At 33.7% G+C, this 23,272-nt stretch overlaps 2 protein-coding genes and 1 long non-coding RNA gene across 6 annotated transcripts; 1 reads left to right on the top strand and 2 right to left on the bottom strand.

Annotated features, from left to right (window-relative positions):
• The first annotated feature begins 422 nt into the window (after nt 1-422).
• Nucleotides 423-5,602, top strand: LOC126814917 (2,3-bisphosphoglycerate-dependent phosphoglycerate mutase). Of its 2 annotated transcripts, none has more exons than XM_050540366.2 (6): nt 423-646; nt 2,134-2,343; nt 2,625-2,708; nt 3,755-3,853; nt 4,266-4,374; nt 4,998-5,602. In XM_050540366.2, exons 1-6 carry the CDS (start codon nt 518-520, stop codon nt 5,120-5,122), a joined length of 756 nt encoding a protein of 251 aa, XP_050396323.1. In that variant the 5' UTR covers nt 423-517; the 3' UTR covers nt 5,123-5,602. The 2 variants fall into 2 exon arrangements, with proteins under 2 accessions (XP_050396323.1, XP_050396322.1); XM_050540365.2 differs by lacking the exon at nt 423-646 and adding an exon at nt 1,224-1,467.
• A 2,232-nt stretch (nt 5,603-7,834) lies between these two features.
• On the bottom strand, nt 7,835-16,116 carry LOC126814918 (uncharacterized). Its single transcript, XR_007677801.1, has 7 exons — nt 16,102-16,116; nt 12,699-12,961; nt 11,871-12,039; nt 10,902-11,014; nt 10,410-10,512; nt 8,393-10,012; nt 7,835-7,849 (listed from the first exon to the last, which is right to left on the bottom strand). It is a non-coding gene; the product is annotated as an uncharacterized LOC126814918 (long non-coding RNA).
• Nucleotides 16,117-16,590: 474 nt separating this feature from the next.
• LOC126815843 (DNA polymerase lambda) lies at nt 16,591-22,628 on the bottom strand. Of its 3 annotated transcripts, none has more exons than XM_050541823.2 (9): nt 21,834-22,628; nt 21,409-21,486; nt 21,064-21,171; nt 19,536-19,715; nt 19,218-19,346; nt 18,814-18,982; nt 17,803-17,894; nt 17,533-17,694; nt 16,591-17,017 (listed from the first exon to the last, which is right to left on the bottom strand). In XM_050541823.2, exons 1-9 carry the CDS (start codon nt 22,551-22,553, stop codon nt 16,910-16,912), a joined length of 1,746 nt encoding a protein of 581 aa, XP_050397780.1. In that variant the 5' UTR covers nt 22,554-22,628; the 3' UTR covers nt 16,591-16,909. The 3 variants fall into 3 exon arrangements, with proteins under 3 accessions (XP_050397780.1, XP_050397781.1, XP_050397782.1); XM_050541824.2 differs by lacking the exon at nt 21,834-22,628 and adding an exon at nt 21,661-21,775 and having other exon boundaries at nt 16,670-17,017; XM_050541825.2 differs by having other exon boundaries at nt 16,673-17,017; nt 21,766-21,842.
• Between the last annotated feature and the right edge of the window lie 644 nt (nt 22,629-23,272).

Here is a 23,272-nt window from a genome sequence, read left to right as displayed (position 1 = left end):
TTTAGTGTGAGTGGGGTTTATAATACAAATGAGTCAATGACAATAATAATGGTGTTCATGAATAAGTGTTGTATAATTCACCAGTAGTAATATGATATTCAGGAAAACTATCGCCAGTTGTAATATGATATTCAGACATCTTTAACCATAATATCACATCAAACCAAATTAATTACCGGTACATCAGTGTCTAGCTTGAATATTATTAATGTTTAAGTTAATATCCTCAGCATTTTTAAATGGAATCAGGTATTTTCGGTGGTTATTAAGAAAAGTTACTATTGTAGTTCTAAAGACTATTTTATGAACAAGTAGGCCTAAGATCTCTAATATGAGAAAGTTGACTTCCTAAAAGTGGTCTGATCCCGATTACCGGTAGAATTCATTGAGTTATCAACCTTGTTGTGCTCTCTGTGCATGCAAATGAAGCACAAAACCGTCTGAAGGTCACGGTAACCTAACCGTTTCCGTATAACGGTGCGTTTTAGTACCCGCACTTGTAGGCCAACCCGGCGTAATGGCAACCTATACTTTAGTTCTTATCCGTCACGGAGAAAGTGAATGGAACCAGAAAAATTTATTTTGTGGCTGGCACGATGCTGATCTTTCTGAAACTGGATTACAAGAAGCAAAGCTTGCAGGACAGGTACCACAAATTTGACTCAGTAAAGTAGCTAGGAATTATTAGTAATAGTATTGCTTTATTTGAATAAGTTTTTTTTAAGAATTAACTACTTCTTAAATCTTAGTCGGCCTACTTATGAAATTCGCAAAAGAGAATAACTGTTCAAAAATATAAATTCGTGAACCTAGGGTAGTGAAGCGCACGGACAAGCATCGAAAAAGAATTCTGAAGCAGTATAAAAAGCCACATATTATGTGACAGTTGATTTTAAAACCGGAAGAAATAAAAGTCAAAACAAATAAAAAATCTGTAAAAAGAAAAAAGCCAAGGATTAGGCCTAGATCTGATTTGTGATCTTTATTTTTTCAATCAAAAATATCCCATGTTTAAAACAGTTACGGTAATAAAGACGCAACTCTGAGAAAATGATATTAAATAAATCATTAAAATCAAATCTATCGTCTGCTAAAAAAAAAAAATAGTGTTCTGATAAATCAAGGTCAAGGTGATCAATTTATTGTGAATGTCAAGGCTACTCTTGATAGACCGGAATGTGTAGTCTTTTAAGCCTATAGATTTCAATAGAAGAAATAAAGCCTGGTTATCCAAGTGTAGAAGAGACGCAAACTGTTCAGGACGAAAATTTGACCTACACAGCAAATATTATTATTAATCCTTTTTGCCGAGTCAAACCCTATTTCATTTCAAAAAGCATGGCCACATACACATTAGTTTTGGTTAGACACGGGGAAAGTGAGTGGAACAAAAGTAATCAATTTACTGGTTGGTATGATTGTGATTTAACCGAAAAAGGAGTAACCGAAGCCAAGTTTGCTGGACAGGTAGATTTGTTTAATAATAAGAAACATGGTTAAAATTTGGGAATCTAAATAGACATTTATTAAATAAACCACCACTTTCGTTCAGCATGCAAATTATACATAGATAGAAATTTTATTATGGTACATATATAAGTACTAAGTACCCTTTTGTGGCAGCATTTAAATTATACATTATGAAATAATGACATACATAGGTATAAATGAAAGGTGTGGTAGCACTGTTATATATGTATGTATTATACTTAAATCCAGAAAGAGAGATTGGTTGCAAGATACTTTATAAGAAAGTATTTAAAAATTTTATCAAAATCTGTAAGCTTATCTTTTACAAATGTGTACTTTTCTTTAAATCTCATGATTAATTTACCAAGAATGCCCAATGTTTTATTTTATGGTTGTTTCCTTGAGTTTGCTGACATTGTACATGTACATCACTTGAGGAATTGAGGAATCCATTAGATAAAGTGAAACTTGAATCTCGAAAAGTAATATAATAATCCAAAAGTCTTTCAATTTCGGTCATTAAGTTAAATTAAAACTTTTTTTTATCAAAATTCGGCATCCTCACTGCCGACAACACAAACACTATGATTACTGAATATAAAAACATTACGGGCTTAGATCTTGCTTTTTCAATGCGAAATCCATATTATTTTTTTATTCTAGTCCTTAAAGGAAAAAGGTTACACATTTGATGTGGCTTTTACCAGTGTTTTAAAAAGAGCCATCAAAACTTTATACTTGGTTCAAGATGAATTAGATCTTCATTGGTTACCGGTTCATAGACATTGGAGATTAAATGAACGTCATTATGGTGCTTTACAAGGTTTAAATAAAGCAGAAACAGCCAAGAAATATGGTGATGAGCAAGTTCATGTAAGTGGTGTTATATAATTTATATTATGATTCTAATGCCTTTACCTAGAGATCACATGTGGAATTAAAGAAAATTAAGACAGCTAATTATATTCTAGGTTTACTTTGTGCAGCATCTTGTAGCCATATTCATAATACAAATAAATATCTAGGGTGTCCAACTCAAAATCTTGTAAACAATACCTGTCTACCTCCAAGCCTGTGCACTAAACATATTTGAGAATGAGAAAAAATGAAATGCCTGTCAACAACTAGATATAAGCTTATATTTGATTGAACAGATATGGAGACGTTCTTATGATATTCCACCACCAGCTCTGACACCAGATGATGAAAGATGGTCGGGTAAAGATAGAAGATATTCTGTAAGTATTGTCAAGTTTATCTTTATTCTCAGCGGAACAGCAATGTCTTACTAACCGTGAAGTCCATGTTCGATGCCAGTGTTGGTCGAGACATTTCATCTGGGTTTTCCCCACATGGTGCAGGACAGTTTTCATATCCTTGTTTGTGCAGTAAAGTAGTACATTAAACTCCATATCATTCATTTATTCATTATTGTCAACTAATATCATCCCCTTTTAATTGAAAAAGAAACCATTAATACTACTGATAGCATTTGTCATGTAGGATACAAACTGTTACATCAGGTTTATCATTATGATGCAGTCTACGTCAAGTTTATCATAAGCTGTAGTTCTCATGTTACATTAAATTGTGGACATTCTGTGATGTCAGATAATGACATTGGTTAACTGATGTTACTAATAATGAAATTTGGGGATCACGTGGCTAAGTGGGTAAGACGCTGGCTCGCTAGCCTGAAGGTTGGGTGTTCGATCCTTGCATTATCCGAGAAAGTTCATCCAGATTTTCCGGCGTGGTTCCCCTTGTCAGTGATGCAGGACGGCGGGCCTGACAAGGTCCTTTGGATGGGACGAAAAGATCCCTTGACAGTTGGAATTCGATATAAGAGTAAACCGTAGTGCCGCTGTCCGGGCAAAATTTCCCTCATAGCACACTGTATGGCGTATGCCCGTCTTCATTAGCCCAATACGTAGCAGAACAGTACGATGTTAAACCCCATTTCATACTAACAATAAAATTCAAATATAAAACACATTTCATTATGAGGTGAACGTCATCAGTCATTTAAATGTGGTACAGGTAGAAACTTATGCTTTGGCTGTATTCGAGACTGTGCATTACAAAGAAAAAAACAATTTCCGATAGGGGATTCGCAAAAAGTATTCACTTTTTTACCCTCTTTTGGTGTTTATAAACACATGTACAATATAAACATATGAATGAATGGTGTGTTTGATTGGGACACATCTGAATAATCACAAGATGCTTAATATTGTAATTATATATTGTGATATTTTAATTACATTTATTGTAATGTTTTCAGACTCTTGATAGTAGCTGTGTACCAGCTTGTGAATGTTTAAAAGATACAGTTGCTCGTGTTTTACCATATTGGTATGATAATATAGTTCCTGCTATAAAGGTACCTAACTTTATACATAAAGAATAAACCCAATTATTCAGTGTAGTACACCAAAATGCCAGCCTGGGTGAACTGCCAACAAGCTTATTATTATCAATGTTTGGCAAGTGATATAAAAAACAGACTATAGTTTTATAACACTATTGTATTCAGGATTATCTAAGGATTAGCTGCAAAAGTATAGATCAAAACCTACTGAGTGCCGCAGTCCAAGGACACCGCAGTTAAAGAGGCCTGCTGTTTAATTGTAGTTTAATTCGTAAACACTATAAAGTCACACTAACTTGCAGAAAATATTTTAAAAAATAATCAATAAATAGATTTTTTTACATATTTGTTAGCTTTTCCCAAATTTTGCTTACAAATTATAATACCTGTTTTATCTGTAATTGATAATTATGCTATATTGCAGTCTGGACAAAGAGTACTGATATCAGCCCATGGTAATAGTTTAAGAGCTCTAGTTAAATATTTGGATAACATGACCGACGATGCTATTCTAGCTCTCAATATACCTACAGGTAAGTAACCACCTACTTGCTACACAAAGAATGCTATTTGTGACACATTCATCAGAAATCTGGAAACACAATATGCATATATTCAAAACACAACTGTGCATAAATTCAAATTTTGTTTTGAAAGACTTTTAAGTTGGTTTCAAACATAAGTATTTATCTTTGAAGTTTGTATACGCTATAATAATAAGTTTCAGAGAAAAACAATTCAAAATTAAGGAAACAAAACAGGACTCCATTTCAAACAATTATCATATCATTTTGTGCATTTCATTTTTATTTTCACATCTAAATTTATCCGGTCACATATGCAAAGTTGACTTTTCATAGCAACCACTAGCTTCCTTAACATCACCAAAGTTTTATGTATATTGTAATATGTTAGGAATGCTTGGCTGAACAATAACTAACAAAAGGGCAGGTGTCCTAAAGTGCTTGGGAAATGAACATCTGCATATTACCAAATGACTTTTTTAAATGTGATTCTCAAAAAGTACTGAGGAGAAAAAAACTAAATGTTTGAGCTATTGTACATGTATAATAAGCCAAAACAGGACTTAAGGGGTGGTTTGGGGGTATACATGTACTTGAAGTCTTCATTATTAAAATCTCAATAAATGTTTTAGGTATTCCATTGGTTTATAAACTGGATGCAGATCTGAAGCCAATTGAACATTTCTACCTGGGAGATCAAGAACAAGTAAAAGCTGCCATGGAAAAGGTGGCAAACCAAGCAAAAGCTAAAAACTAAATTATTTAATGTATTTAACATTGTTACATTTGTAAGTAGAGTTCCAGACCTTTACTAATTGCTAGGTTTTTAACATCTTGTGTAGAAGTTAGAACTTCTCTTTTCCACTTGTATACATGTATATTTATTCTATAAAAAAAAAGTTGTAGATCTAAATTTTCTTCCATTAGTTATTATGCACATGATAGTTATATTATTTTTAACTTGTTCATATTGATCAATTCAGCGCTAAGAATATTAATGAGATTATAGATCAAAACGTTCATTTTAATTAATAATATTAATTTAACTTTTCTACAGTATAAATCCTCAGCCTACCAGTATGTTGGAAACTGTTTCAAATCTGACCGGTGGATTGTTTTTTGTGCTATTGTCATGTGCCATCCTTCTTTTAATTATATTTGTTTCCTAGTGCTGGCATTATTTTATCTCTGTTAGAATGTCTTTATTATGTGGAGAAATAAATCAGTAAAAAAATTATGTATATCTTACCTACATTTAGGGTTTACCTTATGGGCCAAATTATTTTTGGCCATTCAACAGAAGGAAATATAATAGTAACCTTGGTATTACTTCTTTTATTATTGACCTCAAACAAATCCTTAAAGATGCATTACGGTATGTAAGGTTTAGTTAAACAGTTTCTATTATAATAGTTTAAATAAAAATAGATAATGAAAAAGGAATATATTGAAAATTTCAGTCAAAATATTTCATGCTGAGTGAAGTTATGACTTGTCATGTGAATAAATGTCTAATTAATAATGTCATAGAGGTCTAAAGAAAGATTTGCAATAGGAAGATTTAGCTCTTACATAATGCATCTTTAATCCAAGACATCTGTTTCTCTTGTTGAATACAAACATAAAGAGACTAAGGGAGTCACATGTTTGTTTTAGTAAATCATCCCCTATCTTCTTACATGTACTCAATAATGTGTTAGAGCTATGGTTATTTAATCAATATCCCACATAAAATATATCCGACCTTTAAATTCATTCATTTACCGACAAGAGATACTCTATAAGGAAAAGAAGCCTTAGTTGTGACTACATACTCTATAAGGAAAAGACGCCTTAGTTGTGACTGGGGGGGGGGGGGGATTAAGTCATTATTTTTTTCAACTACTGTTGATAGACCCACAAGTTGATATTTTTATTCTCTCAAGTTGAGACATGCACACAGACAATAGTTCATCTTGAGAAATATAGTTGCATACAGACATATTTCCAACAAAGAAAAAATAGACTTGAATTTGGTTAAATATTGGATCACTCTGGATCTTACGTAGGAGACAAACTTGACATTTTTTCATAAATTTAATTATAATGAATTTTATAGTTTTCTGGCCAAATCGTTTCAGATGCAGTCTGATGTAAATCAAAATCAAATCAAGATTTCAAATGCAATTGTTAATGGTACCGAATTTTAACAATTTAATGAATTTTCAATTTGAATATGATATAAAAATTAAATATTTTTATTAATTTATTGAAAATGTTCATATACAATGAGATTAAAATATCGATCCATAATGGCACAGATAGTTAACATTATTTAAGGTTCAGCATTTAATGCAACTCTGAAATATACAAAACACAGTAGAACAGGTATCAATCCCTGAGAAACAGAATGTGTCATAATAAATACATGATGAATACATAAGATAAAACTTTAGTTCATGAAATTCAGCTTTGGTCTTTGATTAAACACCACAAATCATAGAGAAACTATACCATGGATTATATTTTCTCTATATAAATGTTCACAATGGAATTGTCACTGTTTATTAACGACACAAATCAGTAATTTTTAAAAAAAAAAAATACTGGAAACGTACACCATTAACACCGTGTATTTGATGGAATGCTTGTTCGTGATTAGAAAAGGGGAACACCTTGTAACAAAATGTTGTGGCTTACACTTCCGTTTACCGTTGCTTAGGGTTTTCCAATTGCCCATCCTTCAAAAGGTGCAGTATAGGGTATATCACATGTCTACTATCCCAACACTAGATTATCACACCTTGATAATATATTCAAATAAGTGTTTGTATAGGATGTAACATATAATAACTACCACACTATTACTGTCATTAATGTTATTGTGTTGAATAAGATGTTGTTTTACGACGTCATGTATGTAGAAAAGTATATAATCAGGAAGAAAATACACGAATAAATAACAACTGTTAAAACACTTCCTAATATATAACAAGCACTTGCTGTACGACCGTGTTTCTTGGCCATCATATCATCGCCTTTTCGATATTCTTTATCCGACATCTCCATAAAGCGAACGGCTGGCATACAACAGAAGAACACGAAATAAAAGCAATACCAACACCAAATTGTACTGTGAAATTTATGGTTTATTTTGTTGTATGGATTCGGCAAAATATTCGACGTGGATGAAGTTGATGTTGTTTTGCCTAAGTTTGTTTTATTTGTAAGTTGATCATGCCCCATGTCCACAAAAACGTCATCCGAATGATGTGATTCAGAAGATGCCATACGAGTAAATTGTTTATTGTTGTTGTTCATTGCGTCTGGTGACTTTGGCTCTGAAAATGACAAATGACCAAAATATAACTCATATTCCATAGCTTCTGCAATACTGGATAATCTGTTCTGCCGTGGACTGAAGTCTGTATCACTGCTAGATAATTTGTATCTGTTGTTATAGGAAGGGTGTTGTTCATAGCTTCCCCCGGTTGCCATGTCTCTTCTGAAATCAAATATCAGATATTACCAGCAACTTTATATCATTAAAAACAGTAGGTCTAACAGATGTTCGGCTTCTTGTTTCGAATTGGAACTGTTACGGGTTCTTAATAATTACGTACAATTGAATGAAACAAATTACAAATATATCAGTTTCTATTTACGCGTACTTTTAGATTTGGTTTATTAGAGATGTAGATTAGTGTATAATTCTCGGGTTAAATTGATTTATTTAAATATATGTACATTTAGCGATTTTATAAAATTTCATCCACTCGGGATAATAGAAGGTGTGACGCGACAAAGCAAAAATGTAAAGAACGCTGTCCAGAAAGGTGTTCTAAAGAATGTGTTGTCGCTTTACATGCCAAACATATATTTCACTTTGAGTTTGAGAGGAAAATCACAGTCGCCAATATGTTCTTTCTATTTCACTTTGAGTTTGAGAGGAAAATCACAATCGCCAATGTGTTCTTTCTATTTAAATGTATTCATACTGTGTCGTAAATTATAATTTAATGTAGTTTTACCATCTGAGATGTCTTACCTTGAAGTTCCGGCTATTCACTGAGGTAAAGTATATCCGTTGTGTAATAACAGTCCACACTCAGCAGGTGTGTCGTCAACAAATAAACGTGCGCTTATATGTACATGTACATAACCAACTGACTGTATCGTCACACGAGTCCCTTCTAAAAATAACTGACCCTGTTGAATTCCCTATAATAATATATAATACGCTAACATTATGAATCGTGTGTTGGTCTATTATACTCTCGGTATTATCGTGGGTGGAAGACGAATCCTTAGCCTACCGTTTTCTTATCTATGGCAAACCTATTCTTATTTCGTCACAAGTAAAAACAGGATACGCCCTCAAACATTATCAATAAAACTATATCAACAATTTCCATTTTATAAAGAGATGAAAAGAATTTAACGTGTCGTAAACGCTTAACTACATTTAAGTCATTTTATCCACAGTACAACTTCAGAAATCCAAGGGACCCAGGGAGGCTCACTAAACAGGAGCTGCTATACGTTCAATCCCGGTGTTGGCCGAGATTGTTCTGTGGGACTTTCCAATTCTTGTCAGTCTGCAGATTGGTGACGGGTGATTTTGCATGAGAAACCAGATCCTGTGGGGGCACAAAAACTTAATATTTATATCATTAGGAAGGATTCTCTGCCCCAGACGCTGAGAAATTCGGGGCTTTGTGGGACATGGTAGGTGTCGATTTGTAGCGTATCTGAGTCACACTAAATCTTTGACACTGGTTCATGAGCAATTGAGCATTATGATTATGATCATAGCATTGAAAATACATTGAAGTGAAACCACATTTCATTGGGGGAACAAAACTCAAACCTATGACGCAAAATGCACCACCTTCACTTAGACCCGGGGGTGCCGTGTATACCACTGTCAGCACGTTAACAAATTTGCATGTCCGCCTTCATTAGTCCAGCAGGTACCGAAAAGTAAGACGTTAAGAAAGTATATATATATCAATTATTGACTGAGACCAACGAGCTACAGTCGCAACAATTTCCGTCTACCATTCCTATAATAATCTTAATAAGTATTTACATATATTGTAGTAACGCTGAACATCTAAATTTAGCGGGAAAAATGATACTTTTCTCGATGCGATCCAAGGTCAGTGTCCACGAGATCCTAACCAAGGTACACACCCAAGTTGTGATGAACAGATTGTAGAGGGTTTGCCCTCTTGGGCTTACAAAATATGTACACCAATTCTTTAACATTTTATTTATTAACATTTTCAATGAATACAAAACATGACATAGTATAGATATATGAGTTTCTTCATGATGCGTTTTTGATGCAGACAATACATTGCTGTGTGATACAATACGAAAAATGGATAGATTATGAGATAATGCCGTAAAAAATATTACTATAAAATAATATCGTTCAGAAATCCGTTCACGTTTACAGAGTAACAAAAAACCTTTTCTATAAATCATTGACACACAGGTCACCATATTAATTTTCTCTTTCCAATTAGATCTAGCTTACTAAACATTTCTCATATCGAGATTTTGGAAATATCTAGAAATGTAGCTGATGTGTTCTGATGTACAGTTTTGGTCTTGTTGAAGGTGTGGGGCCAGACATGCTGCCAATGAAGAATAAGGTGTACTGTAATAAAGAACGAGGCAGTTATTTCACATGGTGGGATGTTACAGTGACTTGACATGGTGGGATGTTACAATGGGATGTTACAGTGACTTGACATGGTGGGATGTTACAGTGACTTGACATGGTGGTACAATGATTGGACGTTACAGTGACTTGGCACGGTGGTACAGTGACTTGTCATGATGGGACGTTACTATGACATAACATGGTGCGATGTTACTGTGACTCGACATGGTGGGGTGGGTGTGCCTTACAATGACTTGACATGATGGGATGTTACAGTGACTTGACATGGTGAGATGTTTTAGTTACTTGACATGGGGTATTATAATCAATTGTTACAGTGTTTTAATATGGCCATTGGTTAGAAAACATATCTACATATTGTGCTACTTACGGGCAGTTACCACTGGTACACATCATTGTAGGTGGTGTAAAACATGGCTTAGCATGCACCCTGAAGCTCTCAGATGTAAAACACGACTTACTTTTGATGAAATCTGAAAAAAGGTTTAAAAAAAAAATATTCGAGACTGAAATAATTGCGAATTTCGAAGATTATGCATTTTCTCTGGACAAATGACCTGATAATTTTAACTAATTGATTGAAATATCTAGTCGTGTATTACTAATTCATACGTGCGAAATCCCAAATATTGTCGATAAATATCTTTGACATTTAAAAGTCCGAATAATTATCGACGACGGGGTTATTGACAGTTTGAGCTGTGCGACCTTATTTTGTTTATGAGTTCTATCTTGATTAACAAAGTAAAGTCGGATTCTAAATAGTTTGCTTGTAGCTTAAGAAATAGTAACAGGTAACAGCTTATCCAACTCGATAAAATATTGGTTGATTAATTCTCTTTCTTAAAAACTGTGGACTTACCGTCTTTGGTTGAACAAAGCCAGTTAATCAATCTAGATATAACCTTCAGATGTGGCATAGGAATGGCACAAACAATATCTCTAAGACATGCTGTGGCATGCTCCAAATGGGCACTGAAATTAAAGATACATTATGGGGATTAGATAAATAGCTGGTAGTTCTCACTATAATTGGTCCACTCTGAACCGAGAATTATCTATTTTTTGATTTAATCATTAATGCGCGTTGAGCAGCAGATCGGATTCTAATCTAGTAAATATCACAGGCTAGCGATGACATCGAGAGTTGATTATGGTCTGGATAAGATAATTAATGTCTAATTAATAATTCAGATAACATTTCAGGCCTAAAGAAAGATCCGCAATAGCTAGATTTGGCTCTTGCATAATGTATATTTATTAAGAATTTTGTGACACCCCCCCCCCCCTCCAAAAAAAAAAACCCCGATAAAATGTCTCAAATCATCTGCCGACTTTATTCCGATCTTATGCAGGGCTTATAATTGGGCTTACAAAATGGTATTGTAAACAGCGTAATGAAGAGTGAAAAACAATTCTTTGTAGATCTGCTATTAGTAAGCCTGTCGCAACCTAAAACAAAGCGATCCGTCGTAACAAATGAAATTAAATAGGGTTTAACGTCATACTGTTCTGCATCGACTGGGCTAATTAAAGCGGGCATACGCCATAAAGGGTGCAATGATGGAAATTTTTCCCGGTCAGTGGCACTACGGCCTACTCTGTTATCGAATTCTTTCAAGGGTTCTTTAGCGTGCACGCCAGTTTGTACACGGGACCTCGGTTTTTCTTCCCATCCGAACGCTTGTCCCTTGCTAGGCACACGGTCCTGCAGCACTGACAAGGGGGTACATGCCGGAAAATCCCAATAAACTTTCTCGGTCGAACACGGGCCAGCCAGGTTGGCGAACCACCATGGCTCCTTGCAGTAGCTACAATGGGGAAAACTCACCTGCAGAAACCGTTAACTTGTGATGCAGTTACAGAAGAAAAATCTAGTTTTACAAAAGCGTCACGTAAAAAATTTAATGGGGCCATACATCTTTCTGTTGCTTGCATACATCTCAAACTATCAGCATTAGAAAATTGATGAGCAGAACTGACTCTTCGTTCTGATACAGCTAGAGTTGAAGAAAGAAAGAAAAAAGGTGTTATTTACAAATTAATAGAAGTTATTGTCGCATTGCCAAACGGTTTATAGTTACAGTCGATCACTGGACCGACATGTGTTAATCTGAAGCTTGGTTGTCCGTCGAGGCTAGGGTGGGGTGTTTCGTTGATGCGTGATTTATCTTTAGGAAAATTTATTTTAGTGGGGCAGAGAATCAAATTATTATAACACGCAATGAATCTATTTTGTGTGCCTGTCATTATTAGAATCGGAAGTTTCTGAGGTCTAGCTGATTTAAACCTCGAACTATTGGTCAACTATATATCATCTTTAGGGAAACTAAAAAGCATGGGACCAACAATATGTATCCAGTATTTCAACGTTGACGAGTTCTCATAGTACGGAATTTGTATAAATAATGAAATATTTTTTACAATGCATTCACAAACATTAATGATGTATCGTATCAAATCATCTGGGGTTTTTTTTGTGTAAACATTAGACCCCTTTTATTTCCATGACGAGTCTTTAAATGGATAAATTATAGAGCTGCAGATATATTGATTGATAATAATCCCTCGTTGACCCTAGTATATTCGGTGGTATTGTATTACACGACTAATTACACAAGTATAATAGTATGTTATGTAACATAAATATATTACTTACCTGGCAAACAATGGAAACCTTGAATCACAGCCAAAAAGATAACGAGTTTATCAGAGAACATGTTGATAGGCTATGTGTATCTATCCCCGTAGTTCATTCAATTAATTTACAAACCAACTTCCCGAATTTTATACACACAGTCTTTTGTCACACGTTCCACAAGTGACCTTCGTCTTCAAAAATTATTGCACATTTGATAAGCCTAAATCAGTGATTATGTAAATTCAAAATATTACCCTTTTTTTCCACAGCGATTTATGCACCTTTAAAAAAATACATTCGTGCTTAGTGAATGTTTTGTCGGAAACAAATTATACATATAATTATGAAAGGGATAAAGGGTCGCCAGTTCTCGTCACAATAAATTAAGAGGATAATTGTAATACAATAGATCGAGGCTTCAACATGTCCGAAAAGACGTTTACAATGATAGATATATTATCCGCTTATATATTTTTAAATATAAGTAGTTGTTACCTTGAAAGAAAGTATTAATTACACCCAAAATGTGACGAGAGGCAAAAATAAGAACATGCAAGTAGTAATATGCACCATTTGATAAAATGTGCGAAGTGGGGCAGGGGAGTGAGGGAATTAATTTTGACCCACTCCACCGTCACAGTTAAAGGTGAAGACGGGAATTTATGCCAAGGAGAAACTTTTTGGGCCAAGTCAAATAAAATAAAGCCTTTTAAAAAATAAAAACAACAACAATAGCGCAAAATCTATGTGCGACTGTGAATTTCGAAAGGGTTCCCCAAACAATTGCAGCAGGTTTGAAAAAAATATCGAAAAAGATCTAATATGTAGAGAGATTGGCGTACCGACTGAAAGAGTGCACACACAAAAAAACAATCCCACATCAAATGCATAGTGGACAAATTTGATGTCTTTTGGAGTTATTACTAAATTAATTCTTCGGACAAAAATCGGTCTTTTATCATGCAGGTAGAAGGTTTTGTTTTAATTCATTGTAGAATATATTACGAGATACCCAAACTCAAAAAGACCAAATAGTTATTGGATTGCGATTCGGTAAAATATTTTGTTATAAATGTATATGTTTTTTTTCTAAAAATGCCAGATAAGACATATCCTTGAGGAAGGGGTTACGAGCTACTTGAGTGCAGTTCATCGGCTCATTACACTCATTGCTATTGCTTTATGAAATATGTCGGAAAGAGGGCATCTACAAACATCTGCAGTTGTTTAAATACATTTTAAAAGTTTTCAAAGAATTTAAGATATTATATATCGAATAGAGGGCATCTAAGGTCCCTATTCAAAACTTTTTTTTACAAACACCTGCAGCTGTTTCGAGACGTTTTAAAAGTCTTTTAAGTATCTCAATGTGAAATGGGGACCGCTGAACTATGCCTATAGTTTTTTTTTATTGGGGCGAATTTAAATTAATAGCTTTTAAGTACATGCACAACGAGAGAACGTTAATCTGATACTGAATTGCGGAAGTAGGCCTACGTCGACAGATTTATACCTTTTTTTTCCAGTGTGTTAAAATAATTTTTATTTAGATTTCCATACGATTGATATATACTAATGTCCAAAAGAAAGTATACACTAGCTGTGCATTTCGTGCTGCATCAACCAAAGTCGTTTTCCATCGTATGCGGCATTTGGGTACAATGTCAATCTGTTTCGCTTTTTTTTTTATTTTGCTTAGAATATTGAGTTTGGACGCAAGAGACAAACCCAGTAAAGTTTTTTTTCAAATGTTTTTAATCAAAATAAAACTTAGTCATATTTTTAGTGTGTATACTTTCTTTTGGACATTAGTATATATTGACGGATGCACTTGCTCTACATTGTAAACAAGAAGTTAGATATAAATAAAGCAGAAATTAGTTTTGGTAGAAATTAACAATTACTTCCCAAAGAGATCTTTATTTTAAACGTTTTAAATGTTAGGCCTATCCTTGATCATTTTTCTGTTGGTCTATCAATCTTCACTGGCTAGTCTTTCATTTATAGGCCTACATGTATATTCCAACAGATTCATCAAGATAGGATGCCAGTAAACGAAACATACACCCAAAGCCACCCCGAGAGTTCATGAAGCTTGTCACAAAATATGTTCTGGAATAACTTAAATGACGAATATAAATTTCATACAGATCGGCAGATAACTTTAGAGGTTAGAGCGTTCACAAGTTTCAACAAAGTGAAACAAGGGCCATAACTCAGACGTAATTAACGGAATTTGCTGAAATTCTATAGGATTCTTCTTTTTACTAATTTAAATGACGCATATCAATTTCATACAGATCGTCAGATAACTTTTGATGATAGAGCGTTCATAATGTGCAATGTGAAACAAGGGCCATAACTCTATAACTAATTAACGGAAATTGTTGAAATTCGAAAGACTTCTTCCTTTCACTAATTCAAATAATGTATATAAATTTCACAAAGACCGGATGATAACTTTTGGCTATAGTGCGTTCACAAGGTGCAACAATGTGACACAAGGGCCATAGCTCTAGAAGTAATTAACGAAAATTGCTGAAATTCAATAGGCTTCCTCGTCCCACAAATGTAAACAACATATATCAATTACAAAAACAATAGGATCATAACTTTTAGCGTTATAGCGTTCAGAAGAAATTGTGTACGACGGACGGGCGGACAGACCGACCGACCGATAGACGGGCGGGGGCGAAGGAAATATACGTCCACATTTCCACGTGGGCATATAAAAATTTTCGTTGACTCGATCCGTTGGTGGTCCACAATAACTTGTGAACACCTTTTTTCTAATGCATATGTTTAGTTGGTAATATTAGCAGGAAGAAGGTGCCAATGACTGTAGAATCTTTCAAGAATGAGATTTGAAAGCATGGTTCAGATTAGTGACATGAATAGTCCTAGGGACGATATAGGCGATTTCGGTCATGGACGATGAAAAATCAAAAACTCGCCTAGTGTGCGCACTCGGTCGCTAGCGATTTTTCGTCGCCAACGCGCGATCGTCGCTGATATCTGACATGTTTGATATGATCGACCAACTCGTCGCTTCTTCGGCAACAAATTGTGTAATGTGCTCACCTCAGCGAAAAGTTAAGCGGTAAACAAGGAAATAAATTCACCTATTAAAACAATCATTTTTGGTTTCTCACGAGGTTTCTCAGAAATTTTTCTGTTGCATGTATAAGTGGCTCGGGTAATCCAATTTAGGCCTAACTGACTAATTGAAATTAAGTTTTCAATCCTGGCACTTATTAAATGTGCGAACTGTAAATTTTATTTTGTTAGACTATCGTAAGAAAAGAAACATGTCAAATACATATCGTAGGCCCTGTGGATTTTTCCGTATAGCAATATACTCAATAATAATATAGTCCTAGGATTCATAGATGGTAATTAGAATGGATGTTTTTACCAGTACCTGTACCAAGAAAATGAGAGGGCTAATTATATTTAGGATACTCTGGAATATTTCTGGGTTCATCTTCACTCGGCCTGTTTTCTATGCATACATAAGTCGCCCAATTTGAACTTGTTACTTAGAATACTATAAACGCACTGCGCTCTACCGATGTTGTACTAAGACGACTACGCCACCACCTGATATAAAAGATCTAAATGCATTTAGAGTTGTCACATGATGAAGCACGTGACAGGTTATTTTTTCGTGTTCGCCAAAGTCGACGTGTAGTGTGCTCACTCCACTTATATTGCGGCGCTATTTGTCGCCAAACTTGTCACTTAAGTTGTAGCGTAGTGTGTGCCAGGCTTGTTATAATTATTCAGACTAGTGAGAGTAAGTGAAAAATCATAACTTAAACAAAATTAATGAAATAACATGTGTTTAAATAAATAACATGACATAAAAAATAAAGGCTAAAATTTACATAGAGCGAATTTTATAAAAATTTAAGACAAATTCTAATAAATTAAAAAATTTAAGACAAATTCTAATAAATTAAAAAAATTAAGACAATTCTAATAAATTAAAAAATTTAAAATTGTATCAAATTAAATAATCATGTAATAAATGAAACAGAATTATGTAAACTAATTACAATTACATGAAATTATGCTTTGTGAATAATATTTAAACCATATTAGTATTATTGCACTATATAATAAATATGATATTATGATTATGTAAAAATACTGTAGGCCATAGGGAGCAAACTCATCAAATGACCACAAAATATTAACAATTCAATAAATAAATAAATATCCAGCCATCAATGATCTCTTTCTTCTGGTGGTCTATATGGAATTTTAAAATGTTCAAATACAGATTTTTCTGTTGGTGTTGGGATAATAGTTCCTTCATGAATTTTTTCATTACCCTGAAATAATAAAATACAGAAGTAGTTATAAAGATACCCTCACTAGTTGTCAAGTACAAAATCCCTGGACGCATTTTATGAGTAACAGTAAGTTGACAAGTCTCTCATATGAGAAAATGGCACCAGTTGTCATCAAATACCAATGGTAAGCATCTCTACTGTAGTTGTGTCAATTAAGTATTAATTAATAAAACCAAAACATTGGATGAAAACCAAGACACCAAATAGATTTGTAAAGATATTAGACACAGACACATATTACTCCATCAAGTTCTCATAATCCTATATGAACACATGTAGATAGATGAAATGTCTGCATGTCTCCTTATGGTATGAATGAACAATTCACCAAACTTTACTAACGTAGCTCTACTATCTTGAGATATTTCACATTTTCAAAATTAGGATATGTATGTTCTTACTTCTTATATACCAGTAAGTAAGTGAAAATATTATCTGAGACTGACCGTGACGACTTGATGAATCCACAGAAAATGAAATATTGGTTCCATTACCTTTCTTACAACTCCATATTTTAAGGCATGTTCATTCAAAGACATATTCATCTTTTTAGCCATGTGTCTCAGAGATCTGTTAAAATGGGCAGATCCAGTAAAATAGACTAGAGCACACCCATACTCATCATATGGTACAACTATAATATCCAATCTACGATGCTGAAATTAAAAATACTAATTATCGAGCGCTTCAATAACAAAAACAAGAGCACTGCCAATTATATAGCTGGGTTTTTTTTATAAATCTGATAATTTAGTTACCAGTACCTTTCTATTTTCACCTTTTAAAATACAAACACCAAGATATTTTTTCTGATTACCACTATCTTCTATTGAGACCAAATGATCTGTTAAAAACCCTGAAAACATAAGAAACAGATCTTTAATATCACATATTCTTATTATTATATAATAAATATTTCAGATACAGTATAATCGGATCTAGGATAACTGATGACAGAACAATTGCCGGCCATTTTATTTCTTTTTTTAGTATAGTTTATTAAATGATGAATGAGGCCTATTAAGTATCTATACATGTAATCATCATCAAATCATAATAACATAACTGTAAATTTTACTGCAAACAGAAATAACTACTGGTACGATTTCTTTCCAAGATAGTATTTCAATTGAAAACAGTTATAGATAATTACAAAATAAATAAGCCATATTTGAACACAAGTGCCAGAACAGATTATAGCTGGGGAACAACCTGTTCAAATAAGAGAATATAGAAACTGTCGCCATGTGTTGGACATGTGTCAGTGACATTATAGATAGTATATGATGTAAAACAACATAACAAAATACAAACAATGTGGTCGGCAATTGTTCTGCTCCCGTATAATCATGATAGATTATAATGATATTTTACAATGATTGTATATGATTTCCTTAAATCTCAATGTGTCATAACCATTTTCCATATTTCAATTTAAATGATTAAAACAAAGACCCTAGGTTAGAAATGAGTTATCCTTCAGTCATTCAATAACAAGATTTCAGCATGAAATAAATAGAAATTATCGTGAATTTTAGATGGCCATAATTGATGTTAGGATTAATTGATTTTTGGACCAATATGCTTTTTGTTAGGACTACTTTTTAATGCATATGGCCAGTATTTTTCCTTCAGTCTGAATATTGTGCCTTTATGATATTCAAACAGGTAGTATAAATCTGGTATTTTTTATTTGGTAATTCAATCATTTATCTAACTATACATAACAAATTTGTAGCTACTATACAGTGTACATCATCATTTTAATTAATCACCTTCATCAGTTAACTTTTCTATTAGTTTAGTAAACACACCACGATGTGATTTACCATCTGGGTGTGTTAGTAATACATCTACGTCACCACATGTAGTCTTTCCTCTACGATATGAACCGCAAGCTTGAGATATAATACCACTTTGTATTGATTCAGCTGCCTCCCTTACCTGTTCAATAATAAATCCACAATATATTTAGAGAATAATTGTAATTGTTAAAATACTAGGGTCTTATTAATGTACATTTAAAATGACGAGGCCTCTTTGAATTAGCCATGGAACTATAAGTAAGATACATTGTCACTTTTTGGCATTCGATTAATTTAATTAAACCCCATTTTATTTTGAAACGACTATCCATCACATCCAATAAAATATAGTTCATGGTCCAGCATACACTTACAACACTCTCTATTTCTCCTGCCTCTGATCTTGGCATTCTCTCTAATAAATCATCATACAGTCGAACGCCTACTTTCTGTTGACTGGTTAGTTTAGCTTTGGTTCTTAGATCTTCTAAAGTTCGAAATCCCTAATACAAACAAAGTCAAAATTATAATTAAATTTGTAAAAATGAATTCTTTTCGACAAATTAAAATCACAAACATTTGATTAAATACATGGAATGACAACAATAAATAGTTTATATTTATATTATTCCATATGATAAAATATTCATGTCCCTCAATATATATGAAAAGAATGCAGAAGAATATAATACCTGTTGGTACCATGCTCTTGCAGTAGTGGGACCAGCACCCCATACATCCGTAAACATATTTAATATCTTAATCTCATCGCTTGATTTAAATTCGTTTAATTTACGCAGTTCACCACTCTCAGCTATCTCCCATATCTTATCAGCTAATTTAGCACCAACACCACGTAAATTTCTCGCTTCCTATAAATAAAGAAATAAAAGCTATGATATATCTAGCCAAGCAGTAATAATAAATACTTGTAAGTATGATAAGGGGAATAACTCCTGTAAAATGGGAGCTGCAAACCGAACAAAATCCCATCTTCATCTTATGTATTTGGGAGACATTATTGTGGCTTGGTGAAAAGTCACTTGTTAACTAAAAGGAGGTTCTGGGTTCAATCCTGGTGTTCGCTGAAAAGGGTCTTCAGAATTTTCAAACTGATTTCCCCTAGACAAGGAACAGCATCTAGTTGTTTGGATGGGATAGAAAAAACATGGTAGTGTCTGCATGATATCATGCATTTAAAAGAAACCTTGGAATTGGAAATCAACGTAGAGTAAACTGACACATTGACACATTACTATCCAGTTAACATTTCCCAAAAAGCACACTTCATTAGCCTCATGTTAAACTCCATTTCATTCTATAAGATTAAACAAGCAGTTGATATGCTCGATATGCCTACATTTTTGAAGAGATAGACAGAAAACAAGGTAAAAAATATTCTGACCTCTAGCGGGTCCACAACCTTGGTATTACATACTTTTACACTATTTGCATACAAGAAGCGGACATTTTCGGTCTGATTTTCATCAAATAAAATTCGAACTTAATCATCATTAGATTGTAACACTGATATATTTAAATGTTTTTAAAAATCAGATAAAAATTGTTACCCCTAGAGGGTCTACAACCTTGATATTACATAATTTAACACTATTTGCATTCATAGAGCGGTCATTTTGTCCAGCAGTTTCAATCTGATTTTCAAGAAATCCGAACTCAATCATCATTATGGTATAACAAGTGATATATTTGAATGTTTTTTTAAATCGGATAAAATTGTGACCTCTAGGGGGACCACAAGCTAAAAACACGATTTTTTAAATAATCAGGGGCCATAATCCAGGAAGTTGCGGTCCAATATGCGGGAATATCGAAAGGAACAGAGATCTTTGGGTTATAAACATATATTTCAAGTTTCATCTAAATTTGATATTCTAGAGTGTCCACAAGCTAAAAACGTAATTTTTCGTACAATCAGGGGCCATCATACACCAAGTTTCGATCCGATACAAGCCAATATTGAAAGGAACCCAGATCTTTTGGAGATAAACCTGTATTTCAAGTTTCGTCAAAATTGGATAAGAATTGTGTCCTGTAGAGTGTCCACAAACAAATTGTGGACGGACGTCTGGATGGACAGGGGCAACGACAATATATGTCCAGATGAAAATGTGGGCGTATAACAGAGTAGAAACTTCTGGGTAGTTTCTCTTTCCACTCCACCTCCAAATGTACTCTTGATGATAAACATCCACATACCTCCCATGTTGATATTTGTTTAGGGTGACTTCGTAGAGCCTGAATTGCTTTTTGATAACCAAAAGCTCTCCATTTATCATTTGTACTTTCATAGGTTTTCACCATTTCCTATTCCAAAGAATACAAACAAGTTAAATCTAGTAGAGATCGTCACAATATAATTCACTGATCAATGCCAGTGAGTTATTTAATACTCACATTAAACAATAATATAAGATAGACTATTGGTAACCATACATGTATCTCTGCAAATAGTCCTCACCAAAATATAAGTACATACATGTATAGAGTAATATACAGAATGCTATAAAAGTGTTAAAAATCACAATTTGTCTATAATACCACCTCTAGTTTAGCTGTAATGGCTTGGTTCATATTTGGTTTAGGATTTTTGGATGAATGAGCACAAGTCCAGCTTCCAACCTGAAAGATGAATGAAATGATAAATAGATTTCTTGACTAATATATTGTACACTAGTAATTGATACTGATTTAACTAGTATGGTAGTTGACAATTTCATAATGAATTTTAGCCAGAGTAAAATAAATACTGGATGAGATTGGGCTAGTAAATAACTGTCTACCATTGACATTTACCACTGAGACTAGAACTAAGAAGAAGAATTTGGTGGACAACTGGACATTTATTATATATTCTGAAATGAATGGAATTGGTTTTAACATTCACTTATCCACACCAACCACATATTTGTAAATTGTACCAAAGATTTCACTTGTTATATACATTAGGCTACAAAATGAAATCCTACTGGAAAACTTTTGACAGGGGATATGTCAGATGAAAAATCACTTGTACTGGTACTAGTTCCTTCACCATAATCACTATCATCACTCTCAACATAGTCACTATCTGATTCAGTCTTTTTGGATGGCTTAGTGAAGGCGTTAAACATAATCCCAACTTTCTTGTATGATTTGTTTTCGCTGTTTTCCAATTTTGGTTGAACAGCATCATTAGTTAAAATGTTATCTTCCATCGCGTTCTTGGTATCACTTTCTGACTTTGCATCTTTGTATTGTTGGACGTCTAGGGTAAAGTCTTTTGTGTCTGTTAACTGTTTCTCACGAAAACATGTGCTTAACCATGTTGATTTTATAATAGGAATGTCTATTGGTGGTTTATCTAATTTTAGCAGACGACACAACTTTTCCAAATCAATTTTATCCTCAACAATAATATGAGTCACATCATCTCTAAAACTATCCGATATTTCTCCCCCATATTTTTCTACTTGAGTTTCGAATATTTTTAATCTGGCTTTTTCAATTCCTGCTTTTAAAATAAACATTCTACATTTGGAGAAGAAACTTTGGGTGGCTGTTGTTAGGCCTACTGTTGATGTTATAGAATGGTTTGGTGCTTTTGTTGATTTGCCACCAGTATGAGCAGGAAGACCTGTTTTTTGTTTTTTTGCTTCATTTTCATCTGTTTTGCTTCCATTTTCTCGAATTCGTTTCTTAGAAGACATACCCCAATTTCTAAATTTTGAGAAGATTAGATTGTTTTAGAAATTTGCTGTGTCTTCCGACTGTCTGAAAGTAGGTCAACTTTATTTGCGAATTTCATTGGACCAATTCCAGGAAGCGGAAGTGCGGTGTTTCCCGCTAAATTTCACGTTGTAAACAAACTAAATTTGCAAGTTTTACAAATGATCAAAATCAGTAATAACGACAAGTTTTCTAACTAATCAATTGGTGAGACATAATCATTCAAGGTTCTAACAATAAATGACGAACTTTAGATTATAAACCAACCACAAATTGACACTGACAGTTGTTCAAACTATCTAAATATTTCGTTTTTGTCGGACAAATCAAGAGGCCTATTTTTAAAATTTATATTAGGCCTATATACATGGTACAACTAACTTTAAAGGAGCTAAATCGCTAACATTTGGGACCTAGAAATTGACAAAAGTGGGTCGCAACGCATATAATAATGTAATATGAATGTATATAAACTGATTTACATTCAATGGTTTCCGTTTTTACTCCAATTTCAAATCAGTTATGTTCGGCGAAATAAGCCAGCAGTCTCAAGAGAGTGCAAATTTCTAGCGTCTGGTTTGATTTGGTGCAATGTGTCTAGCCTCGTCTCTTGGTACAACTGGGGCCGAAGCGCATTATGGTACATGATTCGTGTACCAATGGTGAAATGTTTATTTTGTCTTAAATATTGGATATCAAA

This window comes from Patella vulgata, chromosome 3, assembly GCF_932274485.2.
Source record: "Patella vulgata chromosome 3, xgPatVulg1.2, whole genome shotgun sequence".
Lineage (NCBI taxonomy): Eukaryota > Metazoa > Mollusca > Gastropoda > Patellidae > Patella > Patella vulgata.
Note: the sequence above shows the minus strand (reverse complement) of the source record. Positions and strands in the feature narration are given on the sequence as shown.